We start from the raw sequence: 24,627 nt of genomic DNA, 5'->3' as shown, positions 1-24,627 counted from the left end.
TGATGTAAATGACACAATTCTTACTGACAAACAGTGATTAAGGTTTACAGAGGCAGGAAGGGATTCAGAAAGGAAAAGAGGAGAAACTAGGGAAGAGTGAGTGACAGAATTAAGTGGTGCTGGCTGATACTGGGCCTGGGGATTGCTGAGAAGCCCAAAAATCTGAGGAGCATAAGAAGCTGGACTGAAAGGTGAGGAACAGGGGAGCTTGAAGGATACTGGTTTCATGAGAAATGCTGCTGGAAATAGCAGCTCAGGAGACTGAATCATGAAACTCAAAGAGCCTTTCTCTAGTGCTATGAATAATATGAGACAAATGGACTATAAATAAGAGCACTGCATGAGAAGAAGGCAGATGATGTTAAACATCATATTTTTTTTCACCTAAAAAATCACAAGTTTGGATCACAATGATCCATTAGAACATACTCAAAATTGGTAAAGGTTTAGAATTTAGCTAGACACCTATTATGAATATATTTTCTCCCTCCTTCTGCACAACTGTCTTCTCTCCTTCAGTTATTTCCTGGGCTGAAGGAACAGAGATCTCTATGGTCCAATCCTGTCTGTATCACTGGAGTGGGTTCACGGGCTTGCAGTTTTTGACTTAACAACACACATGACACAAAGCACATGTTTAGGGCTATACAACACTCAAATTATAGAGGCTGCTACTTTAAAAAAATTTCAGTCATCATTTTTGCCTCTTTCAGCATACTTAGTGAACAATCAGTAAAATATCCCCCTCAAGAGCAATCTTGCCCCAGACTATACCAGATGTAGTGGAGATTACTGTCCTAGTCTGTATATCCTATGTTTTACAAGACAGCAGGGAAACTGTGAATAAGGCTCTAGGGAAGAGAAAGCTGGTCCCTAAATCAGCCAGTTCTTATTCACTGTTTTTGCTACCAGATTGCTGGATTATACTGGGTTAATCACTAAAATAAGGTTTTCACATCTAATTGTCAAACTGAATTCTCATAGCTGGCTTATTCAAGGCATTATTGTTTAGTTTACAGATCTGTTGAATTCTTGCAGATAGAAATCAGTATGAGAAATGTGCTGAACTAACACAATACCTATATAAAATATCTGGTCTTTGGGATCTCTGAATTTATTTGGAATAAGTAGACACCGTCTGCTCTAATCTGGTTGTACTTCAGTTCTACTCTGTAGGAGCAGAGGAGGGAGGAGAGTACATTCTGTAAATTGAGGCCAGAGAGAGGACTAATACTCTCACTTTTCTGAGAGGTGTGTAAATGTAAATTATTACTTTAAGATGCCTCCACATGATTATAAAAGGCATAAGGGAGAGCCATAGGACAGAAATAATACATTTGTTGTCAGAGGAACAGTTGAAAAGTGTGTGATGCAGAAACCCGTGACAGACAGAACAATGAGAATAAACAAAATATTTGTTTGTCAGCTTAGCTTGGGGCTGTCAGTCCTGCCTCAGCAGTGCTGTGGGAGTGCCAGTCTAAATCTCAGCCTCCTGGCCTGCCTGGCTGACATGGCTCATCATTGACCTACTCATCACTACAATCTGTGGGCTGAGGTCATAGCCAAACCCATTCCCAGCTGGTTTGTACATGTTAGTCACAAGTGCCCACTGTAAGAGGGATCTTGCATCTGGATCCAGGTGCTTTCCTCCAGCAGATCAGAATCTATGTGCTGTGCAAGGAAACAGATCTCTAACAGTTCCAAGTATTAGAAAGAGAACTGAACTCTGAACAGAAAAATAAGCATTCACATAGATGCTACTGCCTCAATTACCCAGGGAAAAAAAAGTCAAGTTAATGTATTTTGTGATAAGGCAGCTGAATGGGTGCTATGTTTTCAGAATGTAGATTACTTGGACACTTAGACAGAGTAGACAGAGTAAAGTGGTGCCATACCTCACCTTCTGTATGGAATTCGATCATAAACCTGTTGCTGTTTCAGGAGGGAAATGAGAAAATCTTGGCAGATCCAAGAGCTTCAAAAGAGCTTCAAAAACTCTTGACTACCAAGTTTTCCATATAGTCAAACTACCTTTCAATGTTCTTCTAAAAATGCCAATTAATTAAAAAGGTAAAAAGAAAAATCCCAGTGAATAAAGAATGTCTTTTTCCTTCTACCAGAGCCTTCTTTACTCAACTTCCTTATATTGCAATGGTCTGCAGTAAATTGTGATTTCTACTCAGTACAGGTTTCAACAATCCCTGTATGTCAAGTGGCTGTCATTTATTTCAGGTTCAGTTAAACCGTTAAAAAAAAATCACACTTTGAAAAGCAGTTTACAGCAGAAATAAAATTAAAGAGTTATTTTTATTTATACTTCTTTGTGTGAGTTGTTTCTATGGAGTCAGATTCTTCTCAACTTTTTGTGACCTGTGTTGGGTTTGGGCAAGGTGAAATATTATTTTTGCACCTCATGAAATGCTTTTGTGTCTGTAAATCAAATCTAGAAAAGGCCATTGCTTCATTGTTTCTAAGGAAGCCGACAGGACTGTAATACATGAAAGCAGTGGTAGATTAATTGATAATATTTCAATTAGTTTTACTACCTTAAGAGTTGCAGAAGTTCCACGTTCAGAAGTGATACTAAAATACTAAGACACTGTGTTGTGAAGTAACCTTTAAATCCAAACTGTAGAACAAAGATGTAATACAGATTGTCCAGAAAACTTAACTGGAAACTAATTTACTGAACACATTTTCGAATATACTACAAAAAAAAAAATTCACTGAATACTTCAGATGGTATTGGGGGAATTTAAAATTTCTGCTGTAAATTAAATAGGTCTTTTCAGTTATGTCAGAGAAGATGAGGGTGAGATTATAGGACAGAAAGGTGCTTGTTACCTACAGAGTTGCACTCAGTTTGATCAGACAGGCTAGGAAGTTACCATCTGTGAAGAACTAATTTTTCTCTCAGGACACTTTTGTCAGGCTGGCTGACAAGTCCTCCTTTGGATGTAAGAACTTCACATGCAGCACATTCTACAACAAGAAGAAACTATGAAGTCAAACACATTGCTTTGTGGAGATTCTGTTTAATCTTTCACTAGTGAGGAATTCAGAATGTTTTTCTGTGAACTTGTTCTTGAAGATATGAATGGTAATTGCCCTTATTCAGGCTTAAGGAACCCTCTCAAATGGAATTTCAAAGATGATTGAGTGGCCTCACAATGACATCAATCATCTTCCTTGTTGGCATGGATGCCAGACAAGAGTAAACTGAGCAAATTTAATAAGGCAAGAATTTGAGACTTCCTGCAGGCTTCAGCAGTTCTACATGGTAGTGTCGTTTGTTTGGTTTTGGTAATAAGCTTTTATCCTGAAAAGGGAAATCAATGATCTGGCTTGCAAATTCTAGAAATCTGTGTTCTAGAAATACTCGCAAATAGGTAATTTTTTCTTCTGTCCCTACATAGGGCTTTTTCTTCCTGATAATGAATGAGTTTTGTACTAAGAATTAAAAGGCACCCTTCAAGCACCTCTCCCTTATTATTTCATACATCTCTTAGAACACCACAAAAATGTTGACTTCACCATCTTTAAAGAAATGCAACATGCTATGAAAGCTCTTTCTGTGCATGTCCTCTGACTCCTTTTAGCAAAGCAAATATTCTTAAGAAAACAAATGGTAAGGCATCAAAAGCCTAGTTCTAGTTTTTCTTGTGTTTCTGAGGAAGTAATGATCCATGCAGAGACCCATACTACTGTTTCAGCTATCAGAAAGACACCTATCTCTACACTGTATTTTTATGCACCTAAATCAAACTCTCCATCTTGAATTATGAATAAATTTGGTCTGTTGCAATAAAACAATCCTAACCTTCAAGAATCTAAAGGCTCTGCAACCAGAGGAATAGGCTGAACTAGAGAAATTGTCTGGAGCAAAAAACTTTCCCTGAATGGAGAAGGACCAGTTTAAGGAGCACATAAACAAGTAGGCCTTACATACTCCACCAATGACAAAGCTGACTGATGTCTTTGAGAGTCCACCCTTGATAGTCTTTGAAAGGCCATGGCAATTGGAAATGTTGCTCAAGACTGGAAGACAGCAAATGTTACATCTGTCTTCCAGAATGTCAAAAAAGAACATTATCAGAGCAACAGGCCAACCAGCTTCAGGTGGTTCCCCAGGAAGATGATGGAGCAACTAATCCTGGATACCATTTCCAATATCAGAAAGGACTAAACGTTATCAGAAGTAGCCTCCATGCACTTACAGAGGGAATGTCATGCTTAACCAACTTGACAACCTTCTACAGTGAGTTGCTTTGCCTGCTACATGAATGGAGAGCAGTGGCACATTGTTTACCTTGGCTGTAATAGGGCTTTAATGCTGTCTTTCACAACGTTCTAACAAGACAAGCTGACAAAGTACGGGATAAATAAATGGATAGTAAGGTGAACTGAAAATCATCTGAACAATCAGGTCTAGAGGTTTTGATAGGTGGCACAAAATCAAGCTGGAAGCAAGTTCACTAGCATTACACTTCAGGGAATGATAGTGGGGCCAGTACTGTTAAGGTTCTTTATTAACCATCTGGATGGTGGAGCAGAGTGCTGCTACAGCAAGTTCACGTATTATACAAAACCAGGAGGAGTGACTGTTACATCAGAGGGTTGTGCTGCCACTGAGAGGGACCTTGGTAGACTGGAGAATTGGGCAGAGAGGAATCTCATAAGACTCAACAGTGGGAAACGTGAAGTCTTACACTGGAATAAGAATAATTCCAGACATCAGTACATTCTCAGGCTGGAGAATAGCTTGGGAAGGAAGGCCCTTGGCGTCTCTGGGAGCAAGAAGCTTATCATCTACCAGCAATATGTCCTCATGATGAAAAGGCCAACAGCATCCTGGGCTGCAATAGCAAGACCACTGCCAGCATGTGAAAGAAAGTGATCCTTCCTCTGCATTCAGCACATCTGGAATGCTGAATCCAGTTTTGGGCCCACAGAACAAGAAAGATATGGATATACTGGAGTGTGTCCAGGGCAAGAAAACAAAGGCTATTAAAGGCATGAAGTACTTTTGTATTAAGGAGAGGCCCACTCTATCCATACAAAATGTTGGCAAGACTTCACCTTCATGGTATTGCTTACTCTATAATTCATATAATTTCAAGCATCTTTGACCTTGTCTTTGCAAATCTGCCCCTTTATACTATTCTTGTCATATTACTTATGACTGTTCTGCTCTGACAGTTTAACCCTCCACTCTGTTAATCCTTGTGCAGCTCTGTGCTTCCCTTAGGTAGGGAACAATGTCTATTCTCTGCTTACTCAGATTCTGTTTGAATATCATGCACAGCTGTGATGATTAGATATAGCTGTCAGAGCAAAAAAAAGCAGCATAGCACCATGTGTTTATTAGTTGTAGGTATGTTCCTCATTTTATTGAATACTGGGTGTTCCTGGGAAAGCAGCTGCAGCTCTTGGGATGTTTGTGTTTAGCAGTATGGACTCTACAAGTCTCTTCATTCCTCCAACTAATTAAATTCTCATGGCAGCAAATCAGCTTGATAAACTGAAAGCAGTGTGTCTTGCTGTGGTACAGCAGGTCTTGTAGCAGAAGACACGTTTGTCAATATATATGTGAAGAAAGGGTGGCCACTTCAAACCCTCTTGCCTAGCAGCTGACTTAATGTGGCCAAGGAGCCGCTCTCATGAAAAACTGTCTTTCTTCTAGGGATAAGAACTACATATATTTAAGGACTGTCTTCTCTTGTGTGTTGTAGCAATAAACATGTCTCCAGTTTGATTGTCTGAGTAGGAGAATTGCTCTTTGGTCTTCCTAGGTAATCAGAGCGGGCAGATGGCTTACTTAAGCTGCTTCTGTCAATATGAGTTATAGACCCTGGCTTGGCTTTAAATCCAGCCCTATCAAAACAAGGTGAACAGCCAGAGCATGAGCCTGTAGTGCAGATGGGCTTGAGCTGAATGGCAGTGACGTGTACTAATGTTTTATTGTGGGGCTTTAGTCTTCATAAGTCCATTTAATAGAACTGTTAATTGTAGCTCTAAGTGCCCAAGTCAGTGTATGCGCAGTGACCTTTACAAATCTGCCTTTGAGGGAGCTTCCAGATGTATGTGAAGTGATGTGCAGGGTAGCTGTTGTAGAGCAGACTGATGCTAGTAGCTTTATGTGCCTCTCAAACCAGTTCTTTTTGGCTCTTGTACCTTGCAATCTGACCCCAAGCAGACACCATCTTTCTGATACAGGAGTCATGTTATAAAATACTAGGTTCTCATAAGTGAAAAGCTGGGAGGTTTTTCTAATCTCAGTCTATAGCTTGAAAGTCACTATCCATCAGCAGTTTGAGGGAACCTCGTAATTGATTTCAATGGAACTGGAGCAAGTCTTAGTCATCATGTGCTCTCACTTTCAGCTTCCCCAACTGCAGACTCTTGTGCAGGGAACTTCTAGTTAGAGAGATTTCCTGAGAACTGATTCATGTCCAGATGTAAGCTGTGCAATGCCTTTCTCATATGCATACTTACAGAGTGTTGTAAGGACTTGCATGTCAGTTTTTTTTTCTCTAGAAACATTTGTTCTACTAATTATTTAATTTCTTAAGTAAAAAAAATTGTGAAAGAGTCAGAGAAATCCCACTACTCTATTGCAATGACTTTCTTAATGTTGGAATTGCAGAGCTGCAAACCTGTATTTTCATAAATGCTCAAAAACATATTTTTAAACTACTTTTAAACCAAATCTCAACACATATAAAAACTGGAATTAAATGTCATCATCTTTCAAAGAATGGACAGAAACAAAACAATTCTGACACTCCTTTGTAGTCTGTTTGCCTTTTCATATTTCAATGAGGCTTTATTCATCTAATATTTCTGTAATAAACTCTTCTCCCCAGTGTGATGCATCAACAAACCACTATGGATGTGATGCCTTAAGTTTTAACTTTCATATTTTTCAGATTCTGTGTAGTTCTGTGCCTCATTAATGCTAGTAAGCTCTCTTCACAGGGTAGGTAGACAAAACAAATCCTTTTCCTGCTAAAGACTGAGGACAATGAGTACAACTTTCAGGCCCAAAAGCATAAACAACGGTGGACTGAAGAAGGAAAACAAGGATGGGACTTCACAACCTGGAGCTGTAATTGGACAATTAAACCCCAATATGCAAATGGACCACAACTCATAAAAGTGTAAGACCTCGTAACCAGTCATCCATTTTGTGACCATTTTAAGTGCTCCTTAGGTGTAGCCCTGGTCAGGCTCTTGTCCTGCCCAAGGTGTGTCTTAAAGGCCTTTCAATAAATAACTACTTTATTCGCTAGTGCTGTCCAGTCTCTGTTTCAGATCAGGCTTCTCAAGGCATCAGATGAATAACAAAGGGTATGCTACTCTTATGTTTTGTACTACTCTCTAAGGAGTAACACCTGCCTTTAGAAAAGCAGGCATCTTGCATTCTTTTACAGTGTAAGAAAGCAGGAAAGTAATAAAGCTTTGTCAGTGCAAGAACATTTCATAGTGCATCTGAATTATAGATAATATAAAAACTTTTGAATTCATCATCAAAACAGATCTAATGGCTCACTGTATTTTCCTTTGCATCTAAAGCAATAGCATTCAGTTAATCATTTGGATGGAACACAGAAAATAATTTTCTGGGGCCATTTGAAAAATTGCAATTCTGCTTATATTTCATATTCTTTAATCCCTATTCTGCAATTTTTAGATGAGCAAGTAACCGGATTTGCTTTTCATTTTAAATCACAATGTCCTACTTGTGTTTGTGCCATCAGAAATCCCCCAGAGGGCTAAGAGGCAAAAAGAGGAAAAGCAAAAGAGGAAATAGCTAGACAGTCATCTAGTGATCATTCACTAGTTGTAGTTAAAGGGAAGCAGTGCAATATTACTTGTATTTACATATAAAGAAAGAAGACTGATGAAAATGAACACGGGAGTATGTTTTTAGAAGAACTTGTGGAACAAAGTCAGCAAATTTCTGTGAGAGCATGGCATACAATTCATGATGGCATTTCATTTTTATTGTTTCCTGTTGTTAGTTATGGGCCTGCTTACTGCTGTTGTTTTTAATTCTTTAGCTTTCCCATGGCAGCTGGAGATTATTTAAAATAAATAACCTTGCTGTGTTTCTATGAGAGACAAAATTCAGCAAAGTCTAGCCTCCTGCCATACCAGATTCTCAGTTTTCATAGGAGAAACTAGGCACATGTTTTATTTGACTAAATGAGGTGAAGGGAGCTTTCTGTCATAGTACAGGAGTTTACTTGTGCTTTTTTCTCTAGCAAATGATACTGACAGGGGAAAAAATGTAACTCAGCATGTGGTTTATCTTACCCATTAAATTCACATGGTAAACAACTGTCTTTCAAGAGTTAAACTTTTCTCTGAATTTGGCCTCCTTATGAAATATGTCTGAATCCTTTTTTGGGACTGTAACATAAGCCTGGATAGCATTACCTCTAATATCTCATGAAATGTACGCACAGACTTATAGGCAATATGTAAGTGGGATTAAACAAGTACCTCTTGCAGCAACTGTACCAGCTTGAGGGCTGCCAGCATAATTTTCTCTTTCTCTTTTTACATACATATTTACATATGTAAGTCATATTCTTACAATATTTTCCCCTCCCTTGTCTGCTGTGCCAATAAACGACATGCATGGCCAGCAGGTCAAAGGAGGCGACTGTCCCCCCTCTCTGCTCATGAGACCCCACCTGGAGTACTGCACACAAGTTCTAGTGCCCTCAGCATAGAAAGACATGGAACTGTTGGAGTAAGTCCAGAAGATGCCACAATGTTAGTAAGAGGACTGGAGCACCTCCCCTACAAAGACAGACTGAGGAAGTTGGGTCTGTTCATCCCATGGAGAAGAGAAGGTTGTGCACCCTCCCAGTAACTCAAGGGTACTACAGGGAAACTGGAGAGGGAGTCAATGTCAGGAACTGTAATGACAGGACAAGGGGTAATGGGTACAAACTGAGAGGGGGAAAATTTAGGTTAGATTATTAGGAAGAAATTCTTTAGTCTTCTGCTGGGGAGACACTGGAACAGGTTGCCCAGGGAGGCTGTTGATGTCCCAACCCTGGCAGTGTTGAAGGTCAGGTTGGATAAGGCCTGGAACAATCTGCTCTAGTGGAAGGTTTTCCTGCCCAAGGCAGCAGGGGTTGGGACTCGATGATCTTTTAGTCCATTCTGGTCCCTTAACATTCTACAATTGTATGATTCTGTCTGTGTTGTAAGCCAGATAGAGGAACTGATCAAAGTAACTGTCAAAAAAACCTGTGTCAGGAATCCCTACCCTTCCAGCGAACACTTTGTCAACACACAGTCAATGGAACACATGCTTCCTGAATTCACAGGGGTTTGGCCTCATTAAGGTGTATAAATATCTACAGGCAGGGGTGCCGAGAGCAGGAGCAAGGCTCTTCTTGGTGGTGCCAACCACTAGGACATGACACAACCAGCAAAAACTGATGCACAGTAAATTCCACTCGAATATGAGAAAGAATTTTGTTGTGTGGGTGACTGAGTATTTGAACAGATTGTCCAGAGAGGGTGTGAAGTCTCCCTCACTGGAGACATTCAAGAACCATACGGACACAATCCTGTGCCAGATGTTCTGGGATGACCCTGCTTAGGCAGGGACGTTGGACCAGATGACCCACTGCGGCCCCTGCCAACCTGACACTCGCTGAAACTTAAGTGACTTCCCTGTGTCCAGACAGAAGACACCCAAATCACGAAAGATGTTTCACAGAACCGCTGTTCTGGACGTTTGTCTCCAGGTTGCCGAGGGGCCCGTGTCCTGTCCCAGCGGTGCTGTGCTGTCCCCTCTCCGGTGCCAGAGGCGACCCCGCTCTCCCTCAGCCCGCGGGAGCGAGCCCAGCGCCGCCCGCCTCCTCCGGCACTGCCCCGCCCTCCCGCGCCTCTCTGGGCGCCGATTGGCCCGCGTTCCGCAGGCCCCGCCACAGCCCATCGCTGATTGGGCGGAGCCGGCGGCGCTCGTCGCTCATTGGCTGCGGCGGGCGCCCCCGCCCCTTGCGCGCTGCCGCCCGGCGTAGGCGCGGTGCGGAGCCGGAGCTGCCTGCCCGCCTTCGCCCATGGCCGACATGGAGCTCTTCGGCGCCCAGCACCCGCAGCAGATGCCGGCCGGGAACGGGACGTCCGACGGCGGCGAGGAGGATCCCGCCGCCGCTTTCCTGGCGCAGCAGGAGAACGAGATCGCGGGCATCGAGAACGACGAGGGCTTCGGCATCCTGGAGAACGGCGAGGTGCCCGAGGCGCTGCAGGGTCCCGAGGGCCTCGGCGCGGGTACGGCCTGCGGGGCCGGGGCTGGGGGTGGCGGGTCCCGGCTCCCCTTGTCCGGCGGGGCGGGGCCGGGGGACCCTGCCCGGGCGCTCTCCCGAGCGGGGCCCGCTGCCCGGGGGTGTCCCGGGGCGGGTCGGGGCCGTCCTGGGGGCCCTGTGCCACAGGGTGAGCCATCTCCCTGCTCCCCTGGTTATCGTCTGTGTCCCCCGAAGGTGCCCAAGGTATGCCCGTGTGCTAATGCGAGCGGTGCTGATCTCCTCTAATCCAGGAGCCTGCCTGAAGGAAGGCTTCCCAAAGCTGGATACATCCACCACTTGAATTTCTGTCTTCAGCGGGGGTGATCTTACTATTAAAGCATAAGAGCAGTTAAGCTAATGTTTAATTTTACTAACCCTTTAGCCTTTGTTCCTTGTTAACCTTTGTACTGAATGTACTAAGCCCTTCACTGCAGAACCCGCATTTGGAGAAGGGTGGGAACTGTGTGTAGAGAAGTATAGGGTAGCGTGTTTCCAGACAGTCTAATGGCAGCTAAAGCAGCCCAAAATAAACACTTCTCCTTATGAAAAGCTTTAACTGAAGCCTGAGTGGAAAGAGGTTTATGTTGCAACACTCTCAGAAGGCTTTGCTGCTACTTGTCACCAGGGCCACAGGGACAGACTTGCTCTCATGTGACATCCCTTTGTCACTGCAGTAGGGTGCCACTCTCCTTCAGACTGAGTTGAAACTTCTCCCTAGTTCATTGTTGGAACATCTTTAGAATTCAGTCTTCATTTTGCCACCCGATTCCAGAAATTACTGACGTATCTTATGTGTGAGGGGGCAGGTTTGTAGTGTCTCTGTGAATAGTGCTCATCTAGATAAACTGGGTAATGGAGACCTTGCGCTACTTATTTAGTGGTAGCACTGCCCTTAATGTCAGCTCACTCATAAGGTTCAAAACGTATGGATTACATCCTTCTGAAAATAATGGTGTCTACTGGGGACTAGCTTGCTTCAGCACAAGAACTTGAGAATAATTGTTATCAGAACATCATCCTGTTTTGGTATCCTACATAATTTGACTTCCGTATTCTATGTATAGTGCAGAAACAGACACAATGGACACTTCCCTTCTTACTTTCAGAAGCCTTAGACAAACATCATGGCTTACATGGCCTTTATGTTCCAAACAGACCCTGGAACATTAAAGTAGCTGTTTGAAAAATAATTTAGTTGGAAAAAAAATTCTATCATTGACCTTTCTTATGATGTACTAGAACAACTGGAGGAGTATGTTCTCTAGGTGCGTGTAGTGATGATTATTGCAGAATGTTTCCTTATCAAAAAGTTGATTTGTTCAATGCTTCTAGATTGGTTAGATATTTAATGGTTTCTGTTGTCATTTGTGTTAGGTATTTCTTATTACCTGATCAGTACCTTAATAAATATCAAACATCTGTAGTCTCTGGCGTATTAGCTCATTAAACTCTTCTGTAATTGAATAGGTGAATGCAAATTTCTTGAAACAATGCAAGTTCTGATGTAAATCCTTAAGCATCCTGAGCAGGGATTTGTGGATTTACTTTTTTTAACCGTAACCTTTTTTGAACTCCTTATTTATAGGTCTGGTCTGGATAAGTTCTTTCTAAATACTGGGCCAAAAGTAATAACTTGGGCATCTCTCAGCTGAAGTTTGAACATGTTAACTTCAAATATAGTGACAAGCAGTCATCACCTTCTTGAAGTACACTTTTAAGAATCATAATGTCTCATCAACAGTCTTTCAGTTTCAGCCTCTTGGTAAATAATTAGAGAAATATATGGGCAGAAGTGAGCTTCATGAGTTGAAAGTGTCAGTATTGGGAATTCTGTTAATTGTCATGTGCCTCACACAGCATCCTTTCATGTTGCCATGATCAGGGGTGGAATACTGATCCAGGCCTGATACAGTGGGACCACTCATTATGTAAATAGCTATGCCATTCAAGCTGCCTGAGTGTGCAAAAACCTAATCTTATTTCCCTTGGAAGGTGAAGCATAATCCCAGCTCCAGAAAGCAGGTAGTACTGTATAAATCAAGTAATGCAATGCTGTTGCCTAGGTATTAGTAATGTGATGTCTTATGAGATTTCTTTTTCAGGCATGAATCAATATCCATGTGTATGCAGTGACATTCTTACAGTAGTATGTCTTGAGGTTGTTATCAATTCACTTACTGGGTTCTCTGAGCAAGAGAGAGAGAATTCAAAGGGAAATGTATGATTTCTAGATGCTGTATGCCTATACAAAATCCTCCTAGCAGTTTGTTGAGTAGCTTCTTATGGGGAATTTCAAAGACAAGGAGTTATATATATGTTAACAATCATGGAAATACACAACTTTAATGTAGCCTGAGTAGTCTCAAACATTGCTTTCACATTTTCACGCTCTGTAAGTTTTATATGTACTTGACTGAATTATGTTTGTCTATCTTTGAAAGATGTTCATGGGCCTCTAGCAATTAAGAAAATTAATTGCATCTGGTGGTTTGTCTAGGTATTTCATTTAGCAGCCTTTCGGGAACTGAATATCAATTTGCTTGAAAATTGTTTAGGAAGGAATTGATTCTTCCTGTCTCTGTAGTTAGCACCACAGACAGAAAGAATTCTTGTCTGTGACTATTGATTTTTTTCTTAATTGTTTGAACAGCCATTGATCTGGGTTTTGCTAAGCAATCAGCATCTGAGGCTTCACAGCCCCATAAGACAGCTCTGAGAAGGGTTTGATAGAGGGAAGGTATCTGTCTAGCTTCTGTTAGTGATGCTGCATTATTATGAAGACGGAAAAATCCATTTTGTTTTGTTTTGAAGAGAATACTAGTGGGAATTTACAGGAGGTGAAAAAGAAGCTGTTATGGTGCAGTATTATTCCAGATGTGTTTTAGTTCTAGCCTGTTGATTATATTGAAAATAAGGGAACTAATGGGTTTTGATAGGACAGCAGATTAGAACTAAAACACCAGAAAGAAACACTCTTCCTGAGCTGCTTGCCTTTATTTTGCACACAGGCATGAGAATGCGTTATGACTAGAAAAATTATTTCTTCTCCAGGTTCTTGCATAACTATGCAAACAAAAGCTTTGTAAAAGATTCTTCTTTCTTATCATCTTATGGGTGAGAGTAGATTAATGGAAAGCGCGACTGTGCCTAAAAGAAAAGGATGGGAAACTAGGCCTTGAGTGGTGAAGTTACTTAACCTTATGTCAGAATATATTAAACTTTATGTTCTTCTGTTGCTTTAACTAGAGCTGCTAGCTCACTGAAAGTAGCAGTACGTAGAGTACTTACTGTTTAAAAGAGATGCTGAAGGTAACACATAAAAAATACATCTATTTTAGAAGAGTATAAAAAAATGTTTCAATGTGCTGCAAAGCCCCACCTCTGATGTTTCTCATAACAGTCCTCTTTTGCATTGAGAATAAGACTTTAGAGAGGCTTATACCAAGTGGTACTGAGTGGTAATAGTGCCAGTAGTAGCTTTCAGAATAGTTGATCATCATTGTGATAAACCTCTGAGGCCATATATTGACTTCTAGGACTGAAGTGACAAAATGGTTTTTGTATTTGTCTTCAAACTACCCAGCCTTTTCTTTTGTAAGCTGTAGTAAATTTGATGGTAGCTTTCTATTTCTGGCAAGCTTGGGTGTTGTATCTCCTGTGAGTGCAAGGCAGCTGGTATGACTTATCCTCTCCAGATTCTTCCAGACTCTAAAAGGTATTTGTGTTGCTGTATGAAAGTTCATTATTACCATATTGTCAGCATGTGTCGCAGAACTGTAGATGTATAGGCGTGTTCATTGCAACCGTGCCCTTAAAAATAAGAGTTTATCTTAAGTTCAAAAGCAAACAACGAGGAGTATGGATCATCACTAACTGAGATGGTTCTAAATATGTGGATTTTAACTTCAGGAGATACAAAACTGTGATAGAATTGGATAGACTCTGAAACCAGTAGAGGGGTCTTATTGTTCATGGCTGCTGAAAATGTTATGATGGTACTACCAGTATTTAGGTTTTTTCTGTGGGAAGCTTATGAAATTGCATGTTTCTGTGAACAGAAAAATCTGATACACAATTGGCATTGATTACTGATGTGAAGGCTGGAAAACAGGTAGTTTTTCTGTACTTCATACTTAATTATACAAACATGAAGACTGGAGAGCTGAAGTGAAGGAATGTTTGACTATTGGTCTTGTCCCAGTTAGCACACTTGTATTGGCATATGACAGCATGCTGGTACAGTTCTATTTCCTCTTCTGCTTGTGATATGCTCAGTCAGCATGCTGACTCTGCAGCTTAATTGCACGTTCTAGGGAGCTCAGAACAGATGGGAAATTTGTTCTAATATTGCTAATGCTTCTGACCTGGGTGCCCTCACAAAACACAGTTCAATGTCTGTTAGTGTCTGTTTCTGTGCAGAACAAAAATGGCCCTTAGACAAACCTATGTGTTTCATCTCAGGCACAGCCTTAAGCAAAGATGTTGTTCCTTTTACCTGAGCAGACTACCAGCCTGAGTAAAGAAGACCATAATACTTAAACGTATTATTGCTGTTCTTGGAAGCATCCTCAAGATTTATGAGCCTTCTCGCTCAGCTGGTGGCTTTAGTCTCTGTAAAGGCCTCCTGTACCTGCAGAGCAGTAGAAATCTGATGAAGTAGCAACCATGTCTCAGTTATGGGAGTCTAGTTATGAAGTATCAGTTTCTCATAGCTGAAAAGCTATTTTTTCTTAATTTGAGTCTTCCCCTGCAAAAGTTAGGAACTATGTTTTTGAGGACTAGTGTCCTCCAACCTAACTGCCATTCTTGAACTGATGAATTGAAACTCCTCGACATAACACAGTTAATGATTACTCTTCAGGACTCAGAGATAAAGACTTAAAATACTTGCCTAGTTGCCTGATAAAGGAGTATGAAGAGTTCCTTAGTGTGCCATTCACTAGTGCTATGAAACTGATGCATACCTAGCCACAAACAAGAGGATACAGCAGCATAACTCACTTAATTTTAGGTCAGTCAGCTATCTATTTTTAAGAAGGCGGTGCAAAATAACTTGGTTTTTCTGCTTACTGTTTGATACACTCACTTCTTTCATTGAGGGGTGTATTATGGTTGAAACACTTCTGTGTGATAAGTTCATCCATGGTGGCATGAGTAACATGACTACTTGGTATAGCACGCAGACAGATGTTACATGGTGCTGCTCCAGAGAGTTGCCCTGCTGAAATTTAGCAGTTCTTGAAAATCTTGGTGTCTTCGGTATAGTCCAGAGATTTAAATAATTTCAAAGCCTTGAAAGTTTGCAGCTGAAGTGGGAAGCAATCAAGCATGTCATCACAGATGGTAGCAGAGAGGTGACTTTGCTAGGAGTGTTAGCTATATCTTTTGAGCTAATTAGGAGGTAACAACACTAGGATAAGAATTAGCAGTTGTTGGCTGCAGGATTGTTAATCTTCCGAGCAGACACTAAAAAAGTGGTAGTCATCCTTCTTAACTTCAGAACAGTTGTATAGTAGTCAGCTTCTAAGAGAGGGAGAACAGAGTGGGAGTAGCTTTAGAACGCAGTCTGTAGCAGCCTCTCAGCAGTATCAGCTCTGCTGTTTATGTTTTTAGAAGCAGGACCTCATGATGAAGAAATGACCTTGTCTTTCTGGTTCTGGGGAATGGTGGCTCACTTGATTTTTCATGCTTGTTCAGAAAAGTGCAGGGAGAAGGAAGTGCCCCTTGCAGGGTATCAAGTAATGTTCACAACTCCCACATTACATACTCTAGTAAAGCTTTCCATAAAAGTTACAGAAATCAGTAAATCTGGCGGTTCTATATTTTCTCAAATGACTAAACAAGTCACCTCTTTACAGATGCTGTTGATGGAGTGGTTAACGGGGATGTCTATCAGGTAAGATAGAAGTATTCTGTACTTAGAATGTGCTGTTCTACTCTGAGAACTTTACCTTAATGTAGACTAATTTTTCTATTTTTCATCTTTAAAGTAATTTAGTATCATATCTGAGGAGGGTCTTCTGTTCTGATAGCTCGTATCATGAAGTTGTGAGTGTTCTTAATTATGCCCATCCTCTGAAGTTAGAGGCAACTTAAAGCAGCAGTTCATTTTGAAATATGGCTTAACAGTACATAAGCACTGTAGAGCAGACTGGTGGGCTCTGTGATGTGACTTTACATTGGCTTGCACTGACTGCTAAGCTGAAACTAATTTAAAGCAGAGTTTTCAGATTTATATGCTCTTTAAAGACGATTAATGCATCCTGATTGTCTTATCGAGATGATCTTACTAGGAATGGACTGAAAACATTATACATTTCTTAGTGACATGAAGGTGCATGAAATTGAGCTGATGGCTAAAAAGCTCAATCGCAGTATGAAAGCATGTTAGACAGCCGTAGTAATCACAAAAGGAAGAGATACTTGCTTTATTGGTGTCAGGGAGGAATGAGGCATGCTAAGGCAATCACTTCATTGTAAATGAATTTCACACCAGTTTGTCCAAGGCATGGTCATTGCCTGGTGTCACAGTTCGCTCATTAGCCCTGATTAAATAAATGCTTGGGAAGGAAGCAACATATGAGCGACATACTTCTTAGAGTTTTAAGTGAATGCTGAGTTTTGTGGAGACACAAACAGCTTTCACTGCTGCTGACATTCTTATATTCTCAGCATTACTGTGAGATTGATGGGACAACTTACATTTTACCGGCCCTTTGTGCTTCCTTGTACAACAGAAAGTAGATTGCCCTCTTTAGATACCTTGATTTTGTGTTTGGAATTCTAAGAGACCAGTTGCTTTGGTTGACAGAGGTTCTTCTTAATGAGAAAGAAGAGACTGAATGGGCTACTACTTAGGCTTTAGCTACCTGTGACTAGCTGGCCCCGCAGCTGGCCAGTTTATTTTGGTTTGGATGAAATGTGAAGCCTGGTTTTGTTGCACCAGCCTAGTGTCTTCTCTTTGCATTATTCCTTCATTGAGGGCTACAGGAGGTCCAGAGAGGGGCAAGGCACAGCCAAATCTGTGGTCATCTGCAATTGACCTGGTACTCTTAGGAGTAGTATTAACTCTGTTAGGGGTAGGATAAAGCAATAAGAGTTGTTAAACTTAGAGTATCTTCTGTGGCAAATACCACAACATTCATTAGCTTTGTAAATCTGGTGTATTAATGTTAGCCCTATTAATTTCAAATCTTTGAGATGTTACATGGTAAAAAAGGATGCTAGTACTCTCACTGTTCTGATGATTAAATACTGAAATGCCTCTTGTGTTATAAGCTGCACACAGCAATCCAAATTTCGTAATGTCATATGCAGATGTCTCCTGAAGTAGACAAATAAGCTGCAAAGAATGTTTTATACTCCTGTGCACAAAACCATGAAGAAAATTACTTTCAGAGCAAATATTTAAGGTGAGATGAGCTCAGAGAATACCTGGCCTACAACTGTATAATGAGGTGCTAGGCATTGTCTTCTGCATTCTGCAGGCTTAGTACTGTGGCTCCAAGTGTTTGTAGCACTTGTATTCTTGTATTTCCAGTTGCCTTGTTTTCTTTTTTTTTTTTTTTTTTTTATCCTTGGTTTCTGGAGGAAGTCCTGTGTTAATTTCCTTCAATTCTGCTGTAATTTGTAGCAAGATTTTTAATGGTGGAAATGTGTTATAACGTCAAATGAATGTGTTATTAGCTCAGTTCAAATAGAGTCTAATTTTATATAGCTGGCAGGCAGTTATCTGGAATATTTGCTTGTGGTGCACAAATGACTTTACTATTCCTTTCCTCCAAGGAGAGTAATGGTCCCACAGACTGCTATGCTGCCATCTCCCAAGCAGATCGACTGCAATCAGAACCAGAAAGTATTCGTAAGTGGAGAGAGGAGCAAAAGGAGCGCCTGGAGCAACTTGGTAAGCATGGTATTTGTTGAGTAACTTAATGTCAGCTTCTCTCAGGCTGAGAGAGTTGAGCAGTCTGGTCTAATGGAAGTTGTCCCTCCCCATGGCAGAGGAGGTGGAACTAGATGATCTTTAAGGCCTCTTCCAACTCAACCATTCTATGATTCTTAAGCAGTGGAATTCTGAACAATGGCACTGCCTCTTTGGAGTCTTAACATGCTTCCTGAGTTCAAGGAGCAAGCTGTCTAGTAAGCAGACTTAATACTGGTGTGGGAGTCGGCAAGCAAGTGGCTCTCTGAACCTTTACTTACAGATGAGCTGACAGAAAATGAACAGCTTTTGTAAGTTAAAAAGATGAGAATAAATACTGCAGGCATTAGTAGTTTTTTTGTAAAGGATAAAGATTACTCATTTTGTAATTGCTGAGGCCATCTGTTGTCACATGGATCTTACTCTAATGACTAAATTAAGAAAGTGATGGATTATTAACTAAACTAAATAGAGCAATCAAATGCAATGGTACCTACCCATGTACAGCATCTTAAGAGACTACAAACCGGTGTGCTTCCCACTTATATGGTGGAGGAGCCTTTGCTTGAAACTGTTAGGACAGAACCTTCTGTAAAATGTAATTCTGAGTAGAGCTGACCCTTTTACTTCTCTTTTGGGCTAGTTATAGCAGATGAGGTTGTCCTGAGCTGTATGCTGTGTGTAAAAAGTAAGTGGAGTGCCAGGTTCCTTTGTCTAAGCTTAGAGGCTTTACTAAGCTTTGTTCCAGCACTGGCATAGCAAGGTGACTGTTTCTGGTTTGAGCAGTTTGCAAACCAACAGATTTACTGAATCTGAACTACTTTGCAAAATGCCTATCCTAAAGTGAAGTGGACTGTCCCAGTCACAGCACAGGAATTCTGTTTAGTTAATCCTTTGAATATTCATAGTATATAGAGTTCCCATAGCCTAAATCAGGAAATCTCCTAACCCTTATCTGAGTTGATGAAGCAACTGCCTGCACTACAGTGCATCCTGAACCATCAGTTGAACTATTTGCAAGATGCATTTGGATACAAACATGACTGATAAAGCAATTCTTAAATCTTCAGATGCAAACTCACGAAAGCAGGAAGCAGAATGGAAAGAGAAGGCAATAAAAGAGCTGGAAGAGTGGTATGCAAGGCAAGATGAAAAGCTCGAGAAAACAAAAGCCAGTAACAGGTAAAGTTTCTCCAGCCATCTGAACAGTTATGGTTCTAGTTGTGAAAATAATTGGGGAGAGAGGTTAGAATACTTCTTGTATGTTCTAAGGCAATAGTCCTTCAGATCATTAAAGTAAATGCTTCTATGACCCATCTTTTTAAATTTTCTTAAATAGATTAAATGTCCAGGAAGCATTACGATGATGATCAAGTATTACTAAAGATTCCTTAGGACATGAAGTTCAAGCATGGCCAGAAAATATTTTATTTTATTTTACTCTATTGTCGTGCTCCTAGCTGCATGGGCCTTCAGTGTCTGCAGTTACCTACCCTGAAACTATCTTTATTACTTGCTTACTTTAGGACATATGGAAGTGGCATTCTAGTTAATCTTTGCTACAGGTCATTTCATTAAATGTCTTAATACCTTTTGCTGCTCTTTTTGAAGCAGTTCAGAAATAACATGACTCAGTTCTACTAGTGAGAAACTAAATGCTGACTGTGTCTGTAGTGGTTTGTATTGTCTAATTATTGGTCCTGTGACAGAAAGTGATGTCTTGAGCTCTTACACTTTCTTAGAAGTTCCCTGTGGAATTTTGACTTCAAGCTTCCTGAAGGTAAATGTGATACTCACCTAATGAGAACTCACTTAATGCCTCTAAGTCTCTACTTCTTTCTGTCTAGGTAATCATCAGGACTGCATTATATTTTGGGAACTCAGGGTTCAAGATGAACTGTTGTTTTGTTCATCTTGTTGCTTTGTTGTTCCTTTTTTTTTTAATTTTTTTTTTTTGAAACATTACTTTTCTTATCAAAATGGCCATCAGATTTGTCTTTATTAAGTAAAGTCCTAGGTAGACTACTCTTCTTTCTAAAGGAAGAAAGGAGGCCTACACTGCCTTTAGAATGACAAATATGCCACTTCCATTCAGTGAGGAATTCACTACCTTTTGGTTGGGCCAAAAAAGAGAAACAGGATTAGTACTGTTCTAGCTGGTGGCCAGAGCTTATGATACCCTCATACCTTTATTATGGCCAGTGTTTGAGTGCAGGATATGAAGTCTGGAGCAGGACTCATTAAACAGGTGTTACACAAAACTGTTTTGCATTCTTATCACCCTGGCGAGATCTCTTGCCTGATGGTAGTTTCTACCCTCTAGGAGTAGTCTAATGCTAACATTGGTGCCCTGGCCCTCAACTAGCTGGTCCAAACTTCTAGGATGTAGCAGAATTCGTGTTGCCCCTCTGACCAATGGTTTAATTGCTACATTCCATGTGGTAACTGCTTTCCTGTTACTGTAAGTCTAGGTGATGCAAGGTTAATGTGCTTTTAAAACTGCCTCCAGCTGTGTTCCGTACTTCTCATCCTTATCTCTTTTCTCCTGCCTGCTTGCCTGCCTGTTGGACTACTTGCTACCTAGGGTGGCAGATGAAGCTTTCTACAAACAACCCTTCGCTGACGTGATTGGTTATGTGTATGTTGCCTAACTACTAATTCTGTTTGCTAGTCAACGCGATAATAAGCAGGATCAGAAATAGTGCTGAATGTCTGAAGGTGCCTTCTGAATATTTACTTTTTGGACCACTTCTGGTCTCCAGTATTAAGTGCAGTTCTCCTGTATGCAGTACACAAAGCCTATCACTTTCAGATTAGGTCACACAGTGTACTATTACTGGAATTTTGGTAATGACTTCAGTAGTCTTTAGACCTGAGGGTTTACAGTTGTTTCCAGGCCAGTGAACATTGCTTAGCAAGATGCTTTGCTGGGGCTGTGGGTTAGTGCCTGCAGTTTCTCATGGGTGCTGTATTTAGTCTTTCCACAAAGAAGCAATGTTTAACTCTGTAATAGGCAGTGACCACCTGCTTTGCCTACCTATTGGAAAAATAGTCAAGCAATTCTTGCACATAAAGGCTCACAAGCCGAGGAAGGTAGAAATGCATTGCCTGGCATAAATCAGGGTAGAAGATATGTGTGCATATGGAAATAGGAGGTTGTTAGAGAACAAATGGAAAGTACAAGAAGGTGGTATTGGGAAATTAGGGTAAACTGCTGAGAAGACATTTAGGAGCAGTGTCAGTGTTCTGCAAGCCTAATAGGTCAGTGAAACGGAAGTCAGAAGCCCCAATGAGTATTCTAGTTTCTGAGGGATAGAAGGATTGCAATGTTCATTGGCTTGTTCATGTATTTTAATTTCTTCCCTTAATTTGTAGACTTGAAAGATGGACATGTCACAGATTCTAAGGTGACACCTTTAGAAGGTGTACTGGTGAGCCTGCACTGGCTTTGAGTGCATTAATATTGAAGGTTTGGTGTGAAATTCACAGCTAACTGTAGGTGGATGTAAACCAAGACTTGTGAAATGATGGATTTACAGGTGGTGTTTAACTTTTCTGAAATCTCCTGGAGTTGGTTTTATTAGATTTTTTTTCAATAAAATCCTTATTTTCATATGTCCAACGCAAATGTGCAGTGTAAGTGCTGCATAATAAAACTGGCTGCCTGTTTCCTGAATGTAGGCTAAGCTACTAGTGCATGTTCAGCCAGCTAATCATCTGCATTAAACTCATTCTCATTTTCTATATCTGACTTAAACTTTCTCTCCTTGTTTCTTTTCTTCTCTTCACCTTTAAGCACAAACATAAATCATCCTTGCTACAGCCTAGAACAGTTAAGTAAAAAAATCTTCACTGCCCCTTAAAAGTGTCATGTCACATAAAGTAGCAGTGTTGTAGTGATCCTTGTCTTCAGTGTGTCTGTAACCTTATCATCCCTGTGAATAGTGCTGAACCCTCATGGGAGAGTCATTTTCACTGCTTTCTCTGTACTGCTTGTTGGAGTAGATGGATTTGGTTTGATCTCTTGATGCTTACTGCTTCTGCACTCAGGCAGCTACCAGGGGCCCACAGTTCATGTAAACTAGATGCTGGAGTGTTATCCCTGCATTGAAGCAATGCTATTGGCAGCATAGAAGAGCCAAAATACTACAGCTGGGAAGCCACTGGCACTATCCAGTACATAACGTACAAAGCCTCCTTAGAGTCTCTTTAGGGTGAGAGCAGGGGAAATATGTTTGTTCTGTGAAGTGACCTCAAACAAGTCATCTCCTCTGCCAAGATATGCTTTAGTCTATTGCACTCACAAGCATGGGATTCATGACTTAAATTCCTTATGATTCATGCTGCTTCACTACAGCATTGGGAATCATCAGCAGATAGTTTGATGATGGCCTGTAGGCCTTGGGGCTGATTTAAATTCTCAAATGGAATTTGTTTAAGACATGCTTGCAGGCAGTTGTAAATTTCCAGTTGGCAAATATCCAGTAAAAGCCATCAAGTGGCAGAGGCATAGCTAGTTAAGACCTGGGCATTTCTCCATAAATAAAATGCCTACACAGAAGTAACTTACTTTCTGGAAGCTTGTGTGGCAACTCCTTTGGCAAAGACTCAGTTACTATTCTTAAAACCAAACACCTGTATTCCAACATTTTACACAATCCTCTGCAGTGCTTGTGCATAGCATACTATTGCAATCTACTTTCATCTCCAGGACTGGGGCAGTGGGAGCTTATGTGGCCATAATGTCCACAAGCAGCTGTCAGGTCACATCTCTTTTGAAACATGCTGAAAGAAACTGCATCCTGTAAGAGGGAAGGAGTGCCTTACATACTGGGCATTAACACAAGGTGCATTGCATTGCTTTTAGGGCAGCTGAAGAAGCCTTTGTGAATGATGCAGAAGAAGTTTTTCCGGGCACTGAGTGGGAACGTGTGGCTCAGCTCTGTGACTTTAATCCCAAGTCTAGTAAGCAGGCGAAAGATGTGTCCCGCATGCGTTCCGTCCTCATCTCGCTCAAGCAGGCTCCACTGGTTCGCTGAAGCAAAGATCAATGGAAACACTACAAATGCAATATCCTAACCTTACTCAGAGAAGCTGTGTTTGCAGTAATTTGATTAATTGTTTCAATGTGTTTTTTTGGACCACATCATGATGTATCTAGAGCTGATCATTGTTTGATTGCATGTTCTTCCTGATGTTTCCTTTCTGTGTCTGAAATGGGAGAACCTCCAAAACTGTAGTCTCTGTGCTGTTGTGCACTGAGGTGTCACTTCCCACATTACTGATATTAAAGATCTGTTAAACAGCAAAATGTGTTGACTTTGGATGAACTGAGGTCTCCTGATTGCTTTTGACAGAGGGTGTTTGAATTAAGTGTGAGTAAACATTTCTCTTGATTGCTTGTGATTTCACTTTGCTGGTGCATGTCCAGCCAGCAGTGCTTCTGGTCCCTGCAAGGCTGTCCTGCTTGTTTCATTAAGCTTTCTTAAAGCTCTTGAGAACTTTAGTTTAAAAACTCCCTTATCACACTAGACAGCAGCTCAAGAAAACTAAAACAGCAGGCTTATTAAGGGGCTTATCTTGTTTCCAGTGGGACTGAGGACTCTGCCTTCTGCAGGTGAGTAGCTCTTTGTAGTTTGCTGCTGTCACTCTGGCTGCGAATCTCAGGTTCAACATACAGGAGAGGGCACTGAGCAGTTAAGACCTTTAATATTCTACTGCTTATTCTGTTCTGCTAGGTTTTCAGTGCTATCTTCATATGCAAAGATCTGTGGTGTAGAGGCAGTTTGGATGGTTTTGAACTGTGTCCTTGTCCTCATTGACCTTTGCAGACACTTCACCATTAGGGTTGTGAACTGGAGACCTGGAGAGCAACAGAAGGGAAGACTTGCTCTTACTGCTGCTCATCTCTAGGTTGGAGCTCTGTCTGCCAAGGTGGTTGAATCTGAAACAAACTGATATAGAAAATCTCTGTTCTGCTTCCTTAGCTCACCCGGCAGTCACAGGAGCTGTAATCTAGCCTTGTTGTGTTAAACCTTACTTTAGGTATTTTCTAAAACTAATCTGTTCAATCTCCTACATTATTTCACCATGTTTATCAAAGACACAATATCTTAACTACTGTGTAGTGTAATTGTTTTTAATGCCTTTTATCTACAAGCTAGAAGGTTAGTCCAGGCAGTTTAAAAAGGTTGCAGATGCAGACTACCATGTACCAAGGCTCAGGATGTTACTGCATAGCAGCTGTCTTACTAGCAGCTGTGTCCCTTTGGTGGGTAAGGTAGTGAATAAATGACTTCCAGTTGGGCTGCAGTAGTTAAGCTGTGCCTTACTGTTGTCTGTAATGACTGGAGCTACTATCATATTTCCAAGTGTATTCACACTCTGCTGATG

General features: G+C 41.0%; 1 protein-coding gene across 1 annotated transcript; it reads left to right on the top strand.

Moving 5' to 3' along the window:
* The first annotated feature begins 10,070 nt into the window (after nucleotides 1-10,070).
* Nucleotides 10,071-23,545, top strand: CLTA (clathrin light chain A). The gene is made up of 5 exons (XM_083884218.1): nucleotides 10,071-10,299; nucleotides 16,172-16,209; nucleotides 18,099-18,216; nucleotides 19,305-19,416; nucleotides 23,102-23,545. Exons 1-5 carry the CDS (start codon nucleotides 10,089-10,091, stop codon nucleotides 23,271-23,273), a joined length of 651 nt encoding a protein of 216 aa, XP_083740344.1. The 5' UTR covers nucleotides 10,071-10,088; the 3' UTR covers nucleotides 23,274-23,545.
* Nucleotides 23,546-24,627: the final 1,082 nt, after the last annotated feature.

Source organism: Zosterops lateralis (genome assembly GCF_965231275.1).
Source record: "Zosterops lateralis genome assembly, chromosome: Z".
Taxonomy (NCBI): domain Eukaryota; kingdom Metazoa; phylum Chordata; class Aves; order Passeriformes; family Zosteropidae; genus Zosterops; species Zosterops lateralis.
This window is presented reverse-complemented; position numbering and strand designations above follow the sequence as displayed.